The 19,606-nt window shown below is 45.1% G+C and overlaps 1 protein-coding gene across 2 annotated transcripts in view; it reads right to left on the bottom strand.

Annotated features, from left to right (window-relative positions):
* Nucleotides 1-18,324, bottom strand: part of fgl1b (fibrinogen like 1B) — a 39,667-nt gene extending 21,343 nt beyond the window's left edge. Inside the window, exons 1-6 of one of the 2 annotated variants that reach the window (XM_036989483.1) lie at nucleotides 16,301-18,324; nucleotides 14,455-14,531; nucleotides 14,092-14,228; nucleotides 13,307-13,389; nucleotides 7,317-7,476; nucleotides 4,197-4,294 (exon numbers count right to left, since the gene is read on the bottom strand). In XM_036989483.1, coding sequence (XP_036845378.1) covers nucleotides 4,197-4,294; nucleotides 7,317-7,476; nucleotides 13,307-13,389; nucleotides 14,092-14,228; nucleotides 14,455-14,514 — 538 coding nt within the window. In that variant the 5' untranslated portion in view covers nucleotides 14,515-14,531; nucleotides 16,301-18,324. The remainder of the gene's footprint in view (nucleotides 1-4,196; nucleotides 4,295-7,316; nucleotides 7,477-13,306; nucleotides 13,390-14,091; nucleotides 14,229-14,454; nucleotides 14,532-16,300) is intronic. The other variant, XM_036989482.1, reaches the window with a different exon arrangement.
* Between the last annotated feature and the right edge of the window lie 1,282 nt (nucleotides 18,325-19,606).

Genomic DNA, 19,606 nt, shown 5'->3' with positions numbered 1-19,606 from the left:
ACCCAGAAAATATTAAAAACTATCGGCCTATATCGAATCTTCCATTCCTCTCAAAAATTTTAGAAAAGGCTGTTGCGCAACAACTCACTGCCTTCCTGAAGACAAACAATGTATACGAAATGCTTCAGTCTGGTTTTAGACCCCATCATAGCACTGAGACGGCACTTGTGAAGGTGGTAAATGACATTTTAATGGCATCGGACCGAGGCTCTGCATCTGTCCTCGTGCTCCTAGACCTTAGTGCTGCTTTTGATACCATCGATCACCACATTCTTTTGGAGAGATTGGAAACCCAAATTGGTCTACACGGACAAGTTCTGGCCTGGTTTAGATCTTATCTGTCGGAAAGATATCAGTTTGTCTCTGTGAATGGTCTGTCCTCTGACAAATCAACTGTAAATTTCGGTGTTCCTCAAGGTTCCGTTTTAGGACCACTTTTGTTTTCACTATATATTTTACCTCTTGGGGATGTTATTCGAAAACATAATGTTAACTTTCACTGCTATGCAGATGACACACAGCTGTACATTTCAATTAAACATGGTGAAGCCCCAAAATTGCCCTTGCTAGAAGAATGTGTTTCAGACATAAGGAAGTGGATGGCTGCAAACTTTCTACTTTTAAACTCGGACAAAACAGAGATGCTTGTTCTAGGTCCCAAGAAACAAAGAGATCTTCTGTTGAATCTGACAATTAATCTTAATGGTTGTACAGTCGTCTCAAATAAAACTGTGAAGGACCTCGGCGTTACTCTGGACCCTGATCTCTCTTTTGAAGAACATATCAAGACCATTTCAAGGACAGCTTTTTTCCATCTACGAAACATTGCAAAAATCAGGAACTTTCTGTCCAAAAATGATGCAGAAAAATTAATCCATGCTTTTGTCACTTCCAGGTTAGACTACTGCAATGCTCTACTTTCCGGCTACCCGGATAAAGCACTAAATAAACTTCAGTTAGTGCTAAATACGGCTGCTAGAATCCTGACTAGAACCAAAAAATTTGATCATATTACTCCAGTGCTAGCCTCTCTACACTGGCTTCCTGTCAAAGCAAGGGCTGATTTCAAGGTTTTACTGCTAACCTACAAAGCATTACATGGGCTTGCTCCTATCTATCTCTCTGATTTGGTCCTGCCGTACATACCTACACGTACGCTACGGTCACAAGACGCATGCCTCCTAATTGTCCCTAGAATTTTTAAGCAAACAGCTGGAGGCAGGGCTTTCTCCTATAGAGCTCCATTTTTATGGAACGGTCTGCCTACCCATGTCAGAGACGCAAACTCGGTCTCAACCTTTAAGTCTCTACTGAAGACTCATCTCTTCAGTGGGTCATATGATTGAGTGTAGTCTGGCCCAGGAGTGGGAGGGTGAACGGAAAGGCTCTGGAGCAACGAACCACCCTTGCTGTCTCTGCCTGGCCGGTTCCCCTCTTTCCACTGGGATTCTCTGCCTCTAACCCTATTACAGGGGCTGAGTCACTGGCTTTACTGGGGCTCTCTCATGCCGTCCCTGGAGGAGGTGCGTCACCTGAGTGGGTTGAGTCACTGATGTGGTCATCCTGTCTGGGTTGGCGCCCCCCCCCCCCCCCCTTAAGTTGTGCCGTGGCGGAGGTCTTTGTGGGCTATACTCAGCCTTGTCTCAGGATGGTAAGTTGGTGGTTGAAGATATCCCTCTAGTGGTGTGGGGGCTGTGCTTTGGCAAAGTGGGTGGGGTTATATCCTTCCTGTTTGGCCCTGTCCGGGGGTGTCCTCGGAGTGGGCCACAGTGTCTCCTGACCCCTCCTGTCTCAGCCTCCAGTATTTATGCTGCAGTAGTTTATGTGTCGGGGGGCTAGGGTCAGTTTGTTATATCTGGAGTACTTCTCCTGTCCTATTCGGTGTCCTGTGTGAATCTAAGTGTGCGTTCTCTAATTCTCTCCTTCTCTCTTTCTCTCTCTCGGAGGACCTGAGCCCTAGGACCATGCCCCAGGACTACCTGACATGATGACTCCTTGCTGTCCCCAGTCCACCTGGCTGTGCTGCTGCTCCAGTTTCAACTGTTCTGCCTTATTATTATTCGACCATGCTGATCATTTATGAACATTTGAACATCTTGGCCATGTTCTGTTATAATCTCCACCCGGCACAGCCAGAAGAGGACTGGCCATCCCACATATGCTCTCTCTAATTCTCTCTTTCTTTCTCTCTCTCGGAGGACCTGAGCCCTAGGACCATGCCCCAGGAATACCTGACATGATGACTCCTTGCTGTCCCCAGTCCACCTGACTGTGCTGCTGCTCCAGTTTCAACTATTCTGCCTTATTATTATTCGACCATGCTGGTCATTTATGAACATTTGAACATCTTGACCATGTTTTGTTATAATCTCCACCCGGCACAGCCAGAAGAGGACTGGCCACCCCACATAGCCTGGTTCCTCTCTAGGTTTCTTCCTAGGTTTTGGCCTTTCTAGGGAGTTTTTCCTAGCCACCGTGCTTCTTCACCTGCATTGCTTGCTGTTTGGGGTTTTAGGCTGGGTTTCTGTACAGCACTTTGAGATATCAGCTGATGTACGAAGGGCTATATAAAATAAATTTGATTTGATTTGATATGATTAGTCATATAAAAACCTTGGGGCCCAAATGCATAATGAGTGCTCTACCTCCCTCTTGTGGTGGTCTGGAGCAATGACGCCTTGATGCTGGGTACCTCTAACTTCTTATGGCTGGGGGCAGTATTGAGTAGCTTGGATGAATAAGGTGCCCAGAGTAAACTGTCTCCTACTCAGTCCCAGATGCTAATATATGCATATTATTATTAGTATTGGATGGAAAACACTCTGTAGTTTCTAAAACTGTTTGAATGATGTCTGTGAGTATAACAGAACTCAGGCAAAAACCGGAGAAAAAATCCAACCAGGAAGTGGGACATCTGAGGTTTGTTGTTACCTCCAAGTCCCGCGATATACCCTCGCAACTTTTAAAGTAGGAACCACTGTACACACATACACACATTATTACACACAGACACACACTATTAAAACATACATACGCACATTATTACTCACACACAAAAAACACACAACAATCAACAGTAGCCTGTTCAATTATCTTGTGATCCAGTGTTTATTAGGGCTAGAGAGATGTGATCCAGATCAGCACTCTCACATGTGATCACTGTCTGGGGACTTTGCTGTTAATGGAGGTCTGAGTCATGGCTGTTACTGTATGTAATCTCTTGTTGAGTGAACGTGTCTCCCCTTCTAGATGGAAAGGGAAGGGGGACACCTAATTCAGTTGCACATCTGAATGCATTCAATCGAAATGTGTCTGCATTTAACCCCTCTGAATCAGAGCAGTATGGGGTGGCTGCCTTAATCATTGCCATCAGCTTGGGAGTTAATTGCCTTGCTTAAGGGCAAAACGGCAGATTTTTCTACCTTGATGGCTCAGGGGTTCAAACCAGTGAACCTTCGCTTACTGTCTCTTACTGTCCCTTACTGTCTCTTACTGTCCCTTACTGTCCCTTACTGTCTCTTACTGTCCCTTACTGTCTCTTACTGACCCTTACTGTCTCTTACTGTCTCTTACTGGCCCTTACTGGCTCTTACTGTCCCTTACTGGCTCTTACTGGCACTTACTGTCCCTTACTGGCTCCTACTGGTCCTTACTGGCTTTTAATGGCCCTTACCAGCTCTTACCATCCCTTATCGTCCCTTACCGGCTCTTACTGGTCCTTACTGTCTTTTACTGGCCCTTACTGGCTCTTACTGTCCCTTACTGTCCCTTACTGGCTCTTACTGTCCCTTACTGTCCCTTACTGGCTCTTACTGGCACTTACTGTCCCTTACTGGCTCTTACTGGTCCTTACTGGCTTTTAATGGCCCTTACCAGCTCTTACCATCCCTTACCGTCCCTTACCGGCTCTTACTGGTCCTTACTGGCTTTTAATGGCCCTTACTGGCTCTTACTGTCCCTTACTGTCCCTTACTGGCTTTTAATGGCCCTTACTGTCCCTTACTGTCCCTTACTGTCTCTTACTGGCTCTTACTGGTCCTTACTGGCTTTTAATGGCCCTTACCGGCTCTTACTGGCCCTTAACCGTTAGGCTATCTGCCGCCCTAAAACCAGAGAGTGAATGTGTTCTGGGGCCGTATGTATCAAGCCTCTCATTGTGTTAGGGTTGACAGCCTACATATGGCCCCAGATCTTACCTTCCTTCACCAGAGAATGGATGTGTTCGTTGCCCAGCCAGAATTCATCGTTCCACAGCTTAAAGTCTCCAAACCCGTCTCTGTAGTCCACCCAGTCTCTATGGAGGAGAGAGAATTCACTGGGTCAGTCTATAACATTCACTGGTTCAGTCTCTATGGAGGAGAGAGCATTCACCGGGTCAGTCTATAACATTCACTGGTTCAGTCTCTATGGATGAGAGAGCATTCACTGGGACAGTCTATAACATTCACTGGGTCAGTCTCTATGGAGGAGAGAACATTCACTGGTTCAGTCTCTATGTAGGAGAGAACATTCACTGGTTCAGTCTCTATGGAGGAGAGAGCATTCACTGGGTCAGTCTATAACATTCACTGGTTCAGTCTCTATGGAGGAGAGAACATTCACAGGTTCAGTCTCTACAGAGGAGAGAACATTCACTGGGTCAGTCTCTATGGAGGAGAGAACATTCACAGGTTCAGTCTCTACAGAGGAGAGAACATTCACTGGGTCAGTCTAGAACATGCACTGGGTCAGTCTCTATGGAGGAGAGAACATTCACTGGTTCAGTCTCTACAGAGGAGAGAACATTCACTGGGTCAGTCTAGAACATTCACTGGTTCAGTCTCTATGGAGGAGAGAGCATTCACTGGGACAGTCTATAACATTCACTGGTTTAGTCTCTATGGAGGAGAGAGCATTCACTGGGTCAGTCTAGAACATTCACTGGTTCAGTCTCTATGGAGGAGAGAGCATTCACTGGGTCAGTCTATAACATTCACTGGGTCAGTCTCTATGGAGGAGAGAACATTCACTGGGTCAGTCTATAACATTCACTGGGTCAGTCTCTACAGAGGAGAGAGCATTCACTGGGTCAGTCTAGAACATTCACTGGTTCAGTCTCTATGGAGGAGAGAGCATTCACTGGGTCAATCTAGAATATTCACTGGGTTAGTCTCTATGGAGGAGAGAACATTCACTGGGTCAATCTAAAACATTCACTGGTTCAGTCTCTATGGAGGAGAGAACATTCACTGGTTCAGTGTCTATGGAGGAGAGAACATTCACTGGTCTCTATGGTCTCTATGGAGGAGAAAACATTCACTGGTTCAGTCTCTATGGAGGAGAGAACATTCACAGGTTCAGTCTAGAACATGCACTGGGTCAGTCTCTATGGAGGAGAGAACATTCACTGGTTCAGTCTCTACAGAGGAGAGAACATTCACTGGGTCAGTCTAGAACATTCACTGGTTCACTCTCTATAGAGGAGAGAACATTCACTGGGTCAGTCTAGAACATTCACTGGTTCAGTCTCTATGGAGGAGAGAGCATTCACTGGGTCAGTCTAGAATATTCACTGGGTTAGTCTCTATGGAGGAGAGAACATTCACTGGATCAATCTAAAACATTCACTGGTTCAGTCTCTATGGAGGAGAGAACATTCACTGGTTCAGTGTCTATGGAGGAGAGAACATTCACTGGTCTCTATGGTCTCTATGGAGGAGAAAACATTCACTGGGTCAGTCTCTATGGAGGAGAGAACATTCACTGGGTCAGTCTAGAACATTCACTGGTTCAGTCTCTATGGAGGAGAGAACATTCACAGGTTCAGTCTAGAACATGCACTGGGTCAGTCTCTATGGAGGAGAGAACATTCACTGGTTCAGTCTCTACAGAGGAGAGAACATTCACTGGGTCAGTCTAGAACATTCACTGGTTGACTCTCTATAGAGGAGAGAACATTCACTGGGTCAGTCTCTATGGAGGAGAGAACATTCACTGGTTCAGTCTCTATGGAGGAGAGAACATTCACTGGTTCAGTCTCTATGGAGGAGAGAACATTCACTGGGTCAGTCTAGAACATTCACTGGTTCAGTCTCTATGGAGGAGAGAACATTCACTGGGTCAGTCTAGAACATTCACTGGTTCAGTCTCTATGGAGGAGAGAACATTCACTGGGTCAGTCTAGAACATTCACTGGTTCAGTCTCTATGGAGGAGAGAACATTCACTGGGTCAGTCTATAACATTCACTGGTTCAGTCTCTATGGAGGAGAGAGCATTCACTGGGTCAGTCTATAACATTCACTGGTTCAGTCTCTATGGAGGAGAGAGCATTCACTGGGTCAGTCTCTATGGAGGAGAGAACATTCACTGGGTCAGTCTATAACATTCACTGGTTCAGTCTCTATGGAGGAGAGAACATTCACTGGTTCAGTCTCTATGGAGGAGAGAACATGCACTGAGTCAGTCTAGAACATTCACTGGTTCAGTCTCTATGGAGGAGAGAGCATTCACTTGGTCAGTCTAGAACATTCACTGGTTCTGTCTCTATGGAGGAGAGAACATTCACTGGGTCAGTCTAGAACATTCACTGGTTCAGTCTCTATGGAGGAGAGAACATTCACTGGGTCAGTCTCTATGGAGGAGAGAACATTCACTGGTTCAGTCTCTATGGAGGAGAGAGCATTCACTTGGTCAGTCTAGAACATTCACTGGTTCAGTCTCTATGGAGGAGAGAACATTCACTGGGTCAGTCTAGAACATTCACTGGTTCAGTCTCTATGGAGGAGAGAACATTCACTGGTTCAGTCTCTATTGAGGAGAGAACATTCACTGGGTCTGTCTCTATGGAGGAGAGAACATTCACTGGGTCAGTCTAGAACATTCACTGGTTCAGTCTCTATGGAGGAGAGAACATTCACTGGTTCAGTCTCTATTGAGGAGAGAACATTCACTGGGTCTGTCTCTATGGAGGAGAGAACATCCACTGGGTCAGTCTAGAACATTCACTGGTTCAGTCTCTATGGAGGAGAGAACATTCACTGGTTCAGTCTCTATTGAGGAGAGAACATGCACTGGTTAAAGTCTCACACTTGCTGCTTCCCCTTGCATCACTATGCTGACGTGATCAAGACAAAGGAGATGATTGTGGACTACAGGGAAAGGAGGAGGACTAATACAATTTGATTTGAAACACAGCAGCTGGATGCCACAGTGCTGATGTGATAAACTACTAGCTGATTGCAGAGGTTAAACAGGCCAGCTTTCCAAAGATCACACACACACACACACACACACACACACACACACACACACACACACACACACACACACACACACCTGTTGAAGTCAACCCTGCCATGTCTTCGTCGCTGTATAACAGTCCATCCCCCTCCATCTTCCATGTCACAGAAGACTAGGACCGGCTCCTGATCCACTCTAGGCCTGATCCGGTAAAACCCGGAGTCTGGCCTCTGTCTGTCATACAGCTCAGAGCAGTCTGGAGGTGAGAGGTGACACACGCAAAGATATTATCACAACTTACTATGAAGGCACATTTTACTGAAAAGGGTAACACTCAATTACCATAAAACATTTTTTTTATATTATTTAAACAAATAAAATCACATTTTATTGGTCACATACACATATTTAGCAGATGTTATTGCAGGTGTAGCGAAATGCTTGTTTTCCTATCTCCAACAGTGCAGTAATACCTAACAACATACCACAATAAACATGAATCTAAAAATGAAAGAATGGAATTAAGAAATACATAAATATTAGAATGAGCAATGTCAGAGTGGTATTGACTAAAATACAGTAGAATAGAATATAGTGTAATGACCTGACTAGATCATAAAGGAACAATTGTCCAGACAGAGGAATTGAGTTTACGAATTGACAGTTTATTAACTCAGCTATACACAGGCTACCGTTTGGCCGTAGCCCACGCCAAATAAATGAAAGATACCCCACAAGCCAACCGTGACCTTCTCTTGTGAAGCCCAGACGTAAGAGAGAGAACAAAGGCTAAACCTGGTCTTAACTTCCAATGCTCCATCCCCCTGCCCAACCCCCCTCCACGCCACTCCGCCAACCGCCAGGATGCCCGGCATCAGAACATTCCAGGCATTCCCGTGATTGGCAGATAGCAGGTTGATTGGCATGTCAGACCCTGTGAACACTGGGTACTGGTAAGAACAACACAACCAACTAATAGCCTAACACATAACACACGTCTGTGCGGGTCGCTACAATAGTATATAGCCTATTGGACATGACTTTTCTATAATATCTTCTGTTTGGGTGTTTCAGGTCAGGTCTGAGCCATGATCAGAATGTGTCTCTGTCTATTTCCAGCCCTGCCATTTGTACCTGTCCTGATCTAGTGTTTGACCCCTGACCTCCTCACACCGTCTCACTGTCCATGTCTGCTTTTAGCTCCCACCTCTACTTCACTGTGTTATAATGGACCTGATGCTTGTTATGTCACCTCTGTAACCAGCTATCAAACATACGGACCTTTCTGACCCTGTCCATCGACCCTACTTTTTAGAACTGAACATTTAAATTCCTCTATGAGTTTTGTTTAGTGTCCATTTACATATTTATTTAAGTATTTGTTGTTTATTGGGCTTGTGCCGCAGAGCATCATGGGGGTTTGTATATGTGTTGAGGTGATCACATTCCAGATAAATGGTTGCACTGATTCCTGTCTCCCGTCTCATTGTTATTGAATTGTTATACAGACGTGGTTATGAAACCCACGAGACAAAAGATTGGTGATGAGTAGGTCTGAATCTACAGGAACTATTCTGTCTGGAAGATGAGTAGGTCTGAAACTACAGGAACTGTTCTGTCTGGAAGATGAGAAGGTCTGAATCTACAGGAACTATTCTGTCTGGAAGATGAGAAGGTCTGAATCTACAGGAACTATTCTGTCTGAAAGATGAGTAGGTCTGAATCTACAGGAACTGTTCTGTCTGGAAGATGAGTAGGTCTGAATCTACAGGAACTGTTCTGTCTGGAAGATGAGAAGGTCTGAATCTACAGGAACTGTTCTGTCTGGAAGATGAGAAGGTCTGAATCTACAGGAACTATTCTGTCTGGAAGATGAGAAGGTCTGAATCTACAGGAACTATTCTGTCTGAAAGATGAGTAGGTCTGAATCTACAGGAACTGTTCTGTCTGGAAGATGAGTAGGTCTGAATCTACAGGAACTGTTCTGTCTGGAAGAAGTCGTTTTTTTCAACTGTTGAAAACGGTTATTTTCTGTGGTACAGTCTAGGCTAATGTTAGCACAGTGTATTGCTAGCAGAGGCAAGTACATAGCCGAGCTAGCTAAGACAGAGAGAGTTAACATCGTCATGGACGGCAGAAAAAGACTCGAGACAAACGTCAGAGCGGGAAAATAACGTGATTAAAAAGGAACCAATAAAAACAGGGATTAACGGAAAGGACATTTATTCAACTGTGAGGACAAACTTTGGAATTAAAAACTGCTAAATGAGCGAACTTGAGGGGGAAACGTCAATGAGTAAATGAAGATCACGTGACTGAGGAAACTATTGAAGACTAGAATGTGGGCTACGGAGCGAAGCTACACAAAAGAGACTGTTAACTGAAAGTAATCTGACCTTGGCGAAGGACATTGAAATCAGTGTGTCCATGGAACCAGCTGCTAAAGAGGCAGTTGAGTTCATCAGGAACTTTTGTATTTATTTTTTATTTAACCTTTATTTAACCAGGTAGACTAGTTGAGAACACCTTTATTTAACCAGGTAGGCCAGTTGAGAACACCTTTATTTAACCAGGTAGACTAGTTGAGAACACCTTTATTTAACCAGGTAGGCTAGTTGAGAACACCTTTATTTAACCAGGTAGGCAAGTTGAGAACAAGTTCTCATTTACAATTGCGACCTGGCCAAGATAAAGCAAAGCAGTTCGACACAAACAACAACACAGAGTTAGTTACACATGGAGTAAAACAAACATACGGTCAATAATACAATAGAAAAACAAGTCTATATACGATGTGAGCAAATGAGGTGAGATAAGGGAGGTAAAGGCAAAAAAAGGCCATGGTGGCGAAGTAAATACAATATAGAAAGTAAATCACTGTAGATTTGCAGTGGGAGAATGTGCAAAGTAGAAAAAAAAATAATGGGGTGCAAAGGAGCAAAATAAATAAATAAATACAGTAGGGAAAGAGGTAGTTGTTTGGGCTAAATTATAGGTGGACTATGTACAGGTGCAGTAATCTGTGAGCTGCTCTGACAGCTGGTGCTTAAAGATAGTGAGGGAGATAAGTGTTTCCAGTTTCAGAGATTTTTGTAGTTCGTTCCAGTCATTGGCAGCAGAGAACTGGAAGGAGAGGCGGCCAAAGGAAGAATTGGTTTTGGGGGTGACCAGAGAGATATACCTGCTGGAGCACGTGCTACAGGTGGGTGCTGCTATGGTGACCAGCGAGCTGAGATAAGGGGGGACTTTACCTAGCAAAGACTTATAGTTGACCTGGAGCCAGTGGGTCTGGCGACGAGTATGAAGCGAGGGCCAGCCAACGAGAGCGTACAGGTCGCAGTGGTGGGTAGTATATGGGGCTTTGGTGACAAAACGGATTGCACTGTGATAGACTGCAACCAATTTATTGAGTAGGGTATTGGAGGCTATTTTGTAAATGACATCGCCGAAGTCGAGGATCGGTAGGATGGTCAGTTTTACAAGGGTATGTTTGACAGCATGAGTGAAGGAGGCTTTGTTGCGAAATCAGAAGCCAATTCTAGATTTAACTTTGGATTGGAGATGTTTGATGTGATTCTGGAAGGAGAGTTTACAGTCTAACCAGACACCTAGGTATTTGTAGTTGTCCACATATTCTAAGTCAGAACCGTCCAGAGTAGTGATGCTGGACGGGCGGGAGGGTGCGGGCAGCGATCGGTTGAAGAGCATGCATTTAGTTTTACTTGCATTTAAGAGCAGCTGGAGGCATAGAATAGTAGAATAGTGTCGTCTGCGTAGAAGTGGAGCGTAGAGCGACATCAAATGAAATATATTTTGATTTGTTTAACACTTTATTGGTTACTACATGATTCCATATGTGTTATTTCATAGTTCTGATGTCTTCACTATTATTCTACAATGTAGAAAATAGTAAAAATAAAGAAAAACCCTTGAATGAGTAGGTGTTCTAAAACTTTGGACCGGTAGTGTATTTGATTAGATATTTTTATACTTTTTAAACTGGCAATTTGGCAAGCAAAATTTACAAAAACAGGATGTGGTACTCTCAAATTCTCCTTTACCAGAAACAGAGAAGTTTCCAAGAGGAGACTGGTGGCAGGGGTTATAGGAGGACAGGCTCATTGTAATGGCTGGAATGGAATAAATCAATGATGTGTTTGATGCCGTTCCATTCATTCCATTCCAGTTTTTACAATGAGCACATCCTCCTATAGCTCCTCCACCAGCCTCCTCTGGTGTGTACAAGCTTGTGTCCATGTTCCTGTGGAGGCAAATTATATATATACACTACCGTTCAAAAGTTTGGGGTCACTTAGAAATGTCCATTTGTCCATTAAAATAACATCAAAGTGATCAGAAATACAGTGTAGACATTGTTCATGTTGTAAATTACTTGACTATTGTAGCTAGAAACGACAGATTTTTATGGAATATCTACATAGGCGTACAGAAGCCCATTATCAGCAACCATCACTCCTGTGTTCCAATGGCACGTTGTGTTAGCTAATCCAAGTTTATCATTTTAAAAGGCTAATTGATCATTAGAAAACCCTTTTGCAATTATGTTAGCACAGCTGAAAACTGTTGTTTTGATTAAAGAAACAATAAAACGGGCCTTTTTTAGATTAGTTGAGTATCTGGAGCATCAGCATTTGTGGGTTCGGTTACAGGCTCAAAATGGCCAGAAACAAAGACCTTTCTTCTGAAACCCGTCAGTCTTGTTCTGAGAAATGAAGGCTATTCCATGAGAACAACGCAAACCGGCTCTAACCAGAATAGAAAGAGGAGTGAGAGGCCCCGGTGCACAACTGAGCAAGAGGACAAGTACATTAGAATGTCTAGTTTGAGAAACAGACGCCTCAAATGTCCTCAACTGGCAGCTTCATTAAATAGTACCCACAAAACACCAGTATCAACGTCAACAGTGAAGAGGCGACTCCGGGATGCTGGCCTTCTAGGCAGAGTTCCTCTGTCCAGTGTCTGTGTTCTTTTATCCATCTTAATCTTTTCTTTTTATTGGCCGGTCTGAGATATGGCTTTTTCTTTGCAACTCTGTCTAGAAGGCCAGCATCCCGGAGTCACAAGGAAATTTCTAGGTTAACCTTTTGAACGGTAGTGTACGTAAAATGCCTTTTTTGGTGCAAAGAAAATGGTATCTAGAATACATATTTGACAACATTTCAACAATTCCCAAGTCTGGAGTTATCGAAGGATAACTGCAGATACTGTAATTCATTTTAAGCTGAAACATTCTTTTTGGCATGTGGGAAGGGTGTGACTTTCAAGAAATAGTAGTCTGGGATGAGGAATGTTTGTACAAAATGTCATGATTGTATCTGCTTCGTAAAATGTTTTTTTTCATGCACCTGGAGAGCATCTCTACTAGTGTGTTCCTCTGTGACAACAGTATTTGTTTATGTTCATATAGTAGTTCCCTGTTTGACAGACTGCATCAGAGCGCTGGTCTTCTAGTATAAAGTCAACTGAAATAGTTGAAATAGACACAAATAGCCTGAAATTTCTTGACTGAGAAACACAAGAATAGATTTGTTGATTCTACATGAGGTGTTATAGAACAGTCTGGAACAGAACAGAGCTGATGTAGATTTCAACTATTTCTACACCTGGTAGCGTCTCCTTGTGTTCATATTGTGTTCTCAGAAGATACTGGTGACACAGCCATACAGTAGACAATGTTGAAAGGTTCCCAGAGGATGTAGCTAGCAGATCCACTTGCTTACCAGCTGCACTAGGTCAGATAGGCTTCCTGTGTAGATTAGGACACCACGGAGCTAGCAAAACATATGGCTTGGGAAAACGGTCCTCAATACAGGGATGGGAAATGCGTTGTACTCCGAATTGTCCCATTACACCGAGAATATTGAATGGCTGCTAGACAATTCGGAGAACAACACATTTCTCATTGTCCGACCCTAGCGCAACTGTAAGCCAGCGGGTCAGATCTGTTGGCAAACGGAGGATGTAGCCTCTTAGCCTGATCCCAAATCAGTTTAAGTGTTGTCTTGGTCATTGACAATGATGACTATACTGTAGGAGTTGGCAAAACAAGGCTATGAATCTCTCACCTTTGTCATGTACGATGAGGCTTCCTGCTGGAGGCAGAGAGGCTCCTGTCCTGTATTCCTCTGTTAGGTTGAAGGTTGAGTTACTGGTCAGGGAAGAAGAAGAATTTTACTTTATTGTCCGTGCATAAAGCAAAGGAAATTATATTTTTTTCCCATATCCAATTCTCCCCGAAAGATTGAAATACTGGTTAGAGTTAGGGTCAGAGTTGGGGTCAGGGTCGGAGGCAGGGTTGGGGTCAGGGTCAGAGGCAGGGTTGAGGTCAGGGTCAGAGGCAGGTTTGAGGTCAGGGTTGGGGTCAGGGTCAGAGGCAGGGTTGAGGTCAGAGGCAGGGTTAGGGTCAGGGTTGGGGTCAGAGGCAGGGTTGGGGTCAGAGACAGGGTTGGGGTCAGGGTCGGGGTCAGGGTCAGAGGAAGGGTTGGGGTCAGGGTTGGGGTCAGGGTTGGGGTCAGGGTCAGGGTCAGAGGCAGGGTTGGGGTCAGGGTCAGAGGAAGGGTTGGGGTCAGGGTTGGGGTCAGGGTTGGGGTCAGGGTTGGGGTCAGGGTTGGGGTCAGGGTTGGGGTCAGGGTCAGAGGCAGGGTTGGGGTCAGGGTCAGAGGCAGGGTTGGGGTCAGGGTCAGAGGAAGGGTTGTGGTCAGGGTTGGGGTCAGGGTTGGGGTCAGGGTTGGGGTCAGGGTTGGGGTCAGGGTCAGAGGCAGGGTTGATTAGAAGGAGAGACTCCATAATGTTATGTTCAGGGAGATTCAACAGAATACAAGCTACAGAGAAGTAGTGTGTCATGCTACACCTGGGTAATGGGGGGGTGATGATGTAGCTGTGTGTCTTGACATGGTTGAGCTGCCACACTCCGATCAACAGTTTGTTCTCCAGAATACGGACATCACGTCTCAACTCCTCTAGTTCTAGAACACAGGGGTCTGATGCCTCGTGGGAGATACAGGACATTTAAATCAATCACTCACTCACTCACTCACTCAATCAATCAATAAATAATTTAATGGTGTCCCCAAAGAGAAATTGGCTTTGTATGCAGTAAACAGAAGCTTTCCAAAAGCACCCTTTCTTGTTGAAAGGAAGCGGGGCCTAAGGACGACTACAGAGTCAGCGAAATGGTATGCGTAGAATGCTCCCCACAGTGATTGGTACATACTGAGAGTCGAGGCGACGCCATGGTTTGGCACACCAACACCAGCAGTAGCATCAGAGACATGATCTTCAGTTAGAAGTCTATAACAAGATAAAATAATAACGAATATGAAAGGCTAAACTCACTCAATATATGCAGGCAAAAGGACATTGACACGTCCAATAACTAATCCAAGTGTATTTCATCTATCAACAGGGCTACGTAGCAGGTACAGGGCATTCAGGAAGTATTCAGACCCCTCGACTTTCTCCACATTGTGTTACGTTACAGCCTTAATCTAAAATGTATTAAATAAATGTTTTTCCTCATCACTCTACACACAATACCACATAATGAATAAGCGAAAACAGGTTTTTAGACATTTATACAAATGTATAAAAAGTAAACAACTGAAATACCTTTCTTACATCAGTATTCAGATCCTTTGCTATTAGACTCTACATTGAGCTCAGGTGCATCCTGTTTCCATTGATCATCATAGAGATGTTTTTACAACTTGGAGTCCACCTGTGGTAAATTCAATTGATTGGACATGATTTGGAAAGGCACACACCTGTCTATATAAGGTCCCACAGTTGACAGTGTAAATCAGAGCAAAAACCAAGCCATGAGGTCGAAGGAATTGTCCGTAGAGCTCCGAGACAGGATTGTGTCGAGGCATAGATCTGGGGAAGGACACCAAAACATTTCTGCAGCATTGAAGGTCCCCAAGAACACAGTGGCCTCCATCATTCTTAAAAGGAAGAAGTTTGGAACCACCAAGACTTCCTAAAGCTGGCTGCCTGGCCAAACTGAGCAGTCCGGGAGGTGACCAAGAACCCGGTGGTCACTCTAACAGAGCTCTAGAGTTCCTCTGTGGAGATGGGAGAAATTTCCAGAAGGAAAAACATCTCTGCAGCACTACACCAATCAGGCCTTTATGGTAAAGTGCCCAGACGAAAGCCACTCCTTAGTAAAAAGGCACATGACAGCCCGCTTGGAGTTTGCCAAAAGGAACCTAAAGACTCTAATACCAAGAGAAACAAGATTCTCTGGTCTGACGAAACCATTACTGAACTCTTTGGCCTGAATTCTAAGTGTGGAGGAAACCTGGCACCATCCCTAAGGTGAAGCATGGTGGTTCAGCGTCATGCTGTAGGGATGTTTTTCAGCGGCAGGATCTGGGAGACTAGTCAGAATTGAGGGAAAGACGAACGGAGCAAAGTACAGAGAGATCTTTGATGAAAACCTGCCCCAGAGTGCTCAGGACCTCAGACTGGGGCGAAGGTTCACCTTCCAACAGGACAATGGCAATAAGCACACAGCCAAGACAACGCAGGACTGGCTTCGGGACAAGTCTCTGAATGTTCTTGAGTGGCCCAGCCAGAGCCCGGACTTGAACCCGATGGAGCATCTCTGGGGAGACCTGAAAACAGCTGTGCAACGACGCTCCCCTTCCAGCCTGACAGAAGAATGGGAGAAACTCCCCAAATACAGGTGTGCCAAGCTTGTAGCATCAGACCCAAGAAGAATTGATGCTGTAATCACTGTCAAAGGTGCTTCAACAAAGTACTGAGTAAAGGGTCTGAATATTTACGTAAATGGGATATTTCAGTTTTTGCTTTGTCACTATGGGGTATTGTGTGTAGATTGAAAAAAACAATTTAATCAATTTTAAAATAAGGCTGTGAGGTAACAAACTGTGGAAAAAGCCAAGGGATCTGTATACTTTCCGAATGCTCTGTATCTAGGCTAAAAACTAACACTGATATTAGGCTACATTACATAGAATGGAATACATGAAATAGTTTCATATTTCTCATTTAACATAAAGTTTATAAAAACAGAAACATGGATATCTAGAGCCTACCTTAACTTCTTCAGCGTTTCTTCCGATGGTGAGTTAAAGAAGGTCTGTCGTCTACGTGCAGTGTGTTCAGATACCGTGCCCGTTATATTGGTGATTTATCAGCCCAGACGCGGTCTGCTTGGTTCCGCATGGTTCATGTTAAGAGAAAGAGAAGAGTTACCCAAGAAATCTGATGGAAGCTCAGTTTGCCTTTTCCCACTGGTGGTCAAGGTAGGGAGTTGGTGTGGATACGCTGATCTCAGATCAGTGACCCCACCGACCACCTGTGTCGAGGCTACGGTCCCTCCTCTGTGGGGAAGATTTGAGGATTGTCCCAGTTTTTTATGTGGTGTAGTACGTTTGACCAGGGCCCATAGCGCTTTGATCAAACGGAGTACACTAAGTAGGGAAAAGAGTTCCATTTGGGACACTCTAGTGCATGAAACAACATTTTTCACATACCACTCTCCTCAGTCTGGTCCTGGAAACACATGATGCATCATCCTACCACTCTCCTCTGTCTGGTCCTGGAAACAACATGATGTATCATCCTACCACTCTCCTCTGTCTGGTCCTGGAAACAACATGATGTATCATCCTACCACTCTCCTCAGTCTGGTCCTGGAAACAACATGATGCATCATCCTACCACTCTCCTCAGTCTGGTCCTGGAAAGACATGATGCATCATCCTACAACTCTGTATGGTCCTGGAAAGACATGATGCATCATCCTACCACTCTGTCTGGTCCTGGAAAGACATGATGCATCATCCTACCACTCTGTCTGGTCCTGGAAACAACATGATTCATCATCCTACCACTCAGTCTGGTCCTGGGTATACATGATGCATCATCCTACCACTCTCCTCAGTCTGGTCCTGGAAACAACATGATGCATCATCCTACCACTCTCCTCAGTCTGGTCCTGGAAACAACATGATCCATCATCCTACCACTCTCCTCAGTCTGGTCCTGGAAACACGTGATGCTTCATCCTACCACTCTCCTCAGTCTGGTCCTGGAAAGACATGATGTATCATCCTACCACTCTCATCAGGCTGGTCCTGGGAAACACATGATGCATCATCCTACCACTCTCCTCTGTCTCGTCTTGGAAACAACATGATGCATCATCCTACCACTCTCATCAGGCGGGTCCTGGGAAACACATGATGCATCATCTTACCACTCTCCTCTGTCTCATCTTGGAAACAACATGATGCATCATCCTACCACTCTCCTCTGTCTGGTCCTGGAAACAACATGATGCATCATCCTACCACTCAGTCTGGTCCTGGAAACAACATGATGCATCATCCTACCACTCAGTCTGGTCCTGGAAACACATGATGCATCATCCTACCACTCTCCTCTGTCTGATCCTGGAAACAACATGATGCATCATCCTACCACTCAGTCTGGTCCTGGAAACAACATGATGCATCATCCTACCACTCAGTCTGGTTCTGGAAACACATGATGCATCATCCTACCACTCTCCTCAGTCTGGTCCTGGAAACACATGATGCATCATCCTACCACTCTTCTCAGTCTGGTCCTGGGAAAACATGATGCATCATCCTACCACTCTCCTCAGTCAGGTCCTGGAAACACATGATGCATCATCCTACCACTCTGTCTGGTCCTGGAAAGACATGATGCATCATCCTACCACTCTCCTCTGCCTGGTCCTGGAAACAACATGATGCATCATCCTACCACTCAGTCTGGTCCTGGAAACACATGATGCTTCATCCTACCACTCTGTCTGGTCCTGGAAACAACATGATGCATCATCCTACCACTCTCCCCAGTCTGGTCCTGGAAACAACATGATTTATCAATCTACACTCTCCTCAGTCTGGTCCTGGAAACAACATGATGCATCATCCTACCACTCTCCTCAGTCTGGTCCTGGAAAGACATGATGCATCATCCTACCACTCTGTCTGGTCCTGGAAAGACATGATGCATCATCCTACCACTCTGTCTGGTCCTGGAAAGACATGATGCATCATCCTACCACTCTGTCTGGTCCTGGAAACTACATGATGCATCATCCTACCACTCAGTCTGGTCCTCAGTCTGGTCCTGGAAACAACATGATGTATCATCCTACCACTCTCCTCAGTCTGCTCCTGGAAAAACATGATGCATCATCCTACCACTCTCCTCAGTCTGGTCCTGGAAACACATGATGCATCATCCTACCACTCTGTCTGGTCCTGGAAAGACATGATGCATCATCGTACCACTCTGTCTGGTCCTGGAAACAACATGATGCATCATCCTACAACTCAGTCTGGTCCTCAGTCTGGTCTTGGAAACAACATGATGCTTCATCCTACCACTCTCCTCAGTCTGGTCCTGGAAAAACATGATGCATCATCCTACCACTCTTCTCAGTCTGGTCCTGGAAAGACATGATGCATCATCCTACCACTCTGTCTGGTCCTGGAAACAACATGATGCATCATCCTACCACTCAGTCTGGTCCTCAGTCTGGTCCTGGAAACAACATGATGCTTCATCCTACCACTCTCCTCAGTCTGGTCCTGGAAAAACATGATGCATCATCCTACCACTCTCCTCAGTCTGGTCCTGGAAACAACATGATGCATCATCCTACCACTTTCCTCAGTCTGGTCCTGGGAACAACATGATGCTTCATCCTACCACTCTCCTCAGTCTGGTCCTGGAAAAACATGATGCATCATCCTACCACGCTCCTCAGTCTGGTCCTGGAAACAACATGATGCATCATCCTACCACTCTCCTCAGTCTGTTCCTGGAAACAACACGATGCATCATCCTACCACTCTGTCTGGTCCTGGAAAAACATGAGGCATCATCCTACCACTCTCCTCAGTCTGGTCCTGGAAAAACATGACGCATCATCCTACCACTCAGTCTGGTCCTGGAAACACATGAGGCATCATCCTACCACTCTGTCTGGTCCTGGAAACACATAAGGAATCATCCTACCACTCTGTCTGGTCCTGGAAACACATGAGGCATCATCCAACCACTCTGTCTGTTCCTGGAAACACATGAGGCATCATCCTACCACTCTGTCTGGTCCTGGAAACACATGAGGCATCATCCTACCACTCTGTCTGGTCCTGGAAACACATGAGGCATCATCCTACCACTCTCCTCAGTCTGGTCCTGGAAAAACATGATGCATCATCCTACCACTCTGTCTGGTCCTGGAAACACATGAGGCATCATCCTACCACTCTGTCTGGTCCTGGAAACACATGAGGCATCATCCTACCACTCTGTCTGGTCCTGGAAACACATGAGGCATCATCCTACCACTCTGT

The sequence above is a fragment of the Oncorhynchus mykiss genome, chromosome 10, assembly GCF_013265735.2.
Source record: "Oncorhynchus mykiss isolate Arlee chromosome 10, USDA_OmykA_1.1, whole genome shotgun sequence".
NCBI classification, from domain to species: Eukaryota; Metazoa; Chordata; class Actinopteri; order Salmoniformes; family Salmonidae; genus Oncorhynchus; species Oncorhynchus mykiss.
This window is presented reverse-complemented; position numbering and strand designations above follow the sequence as displayed.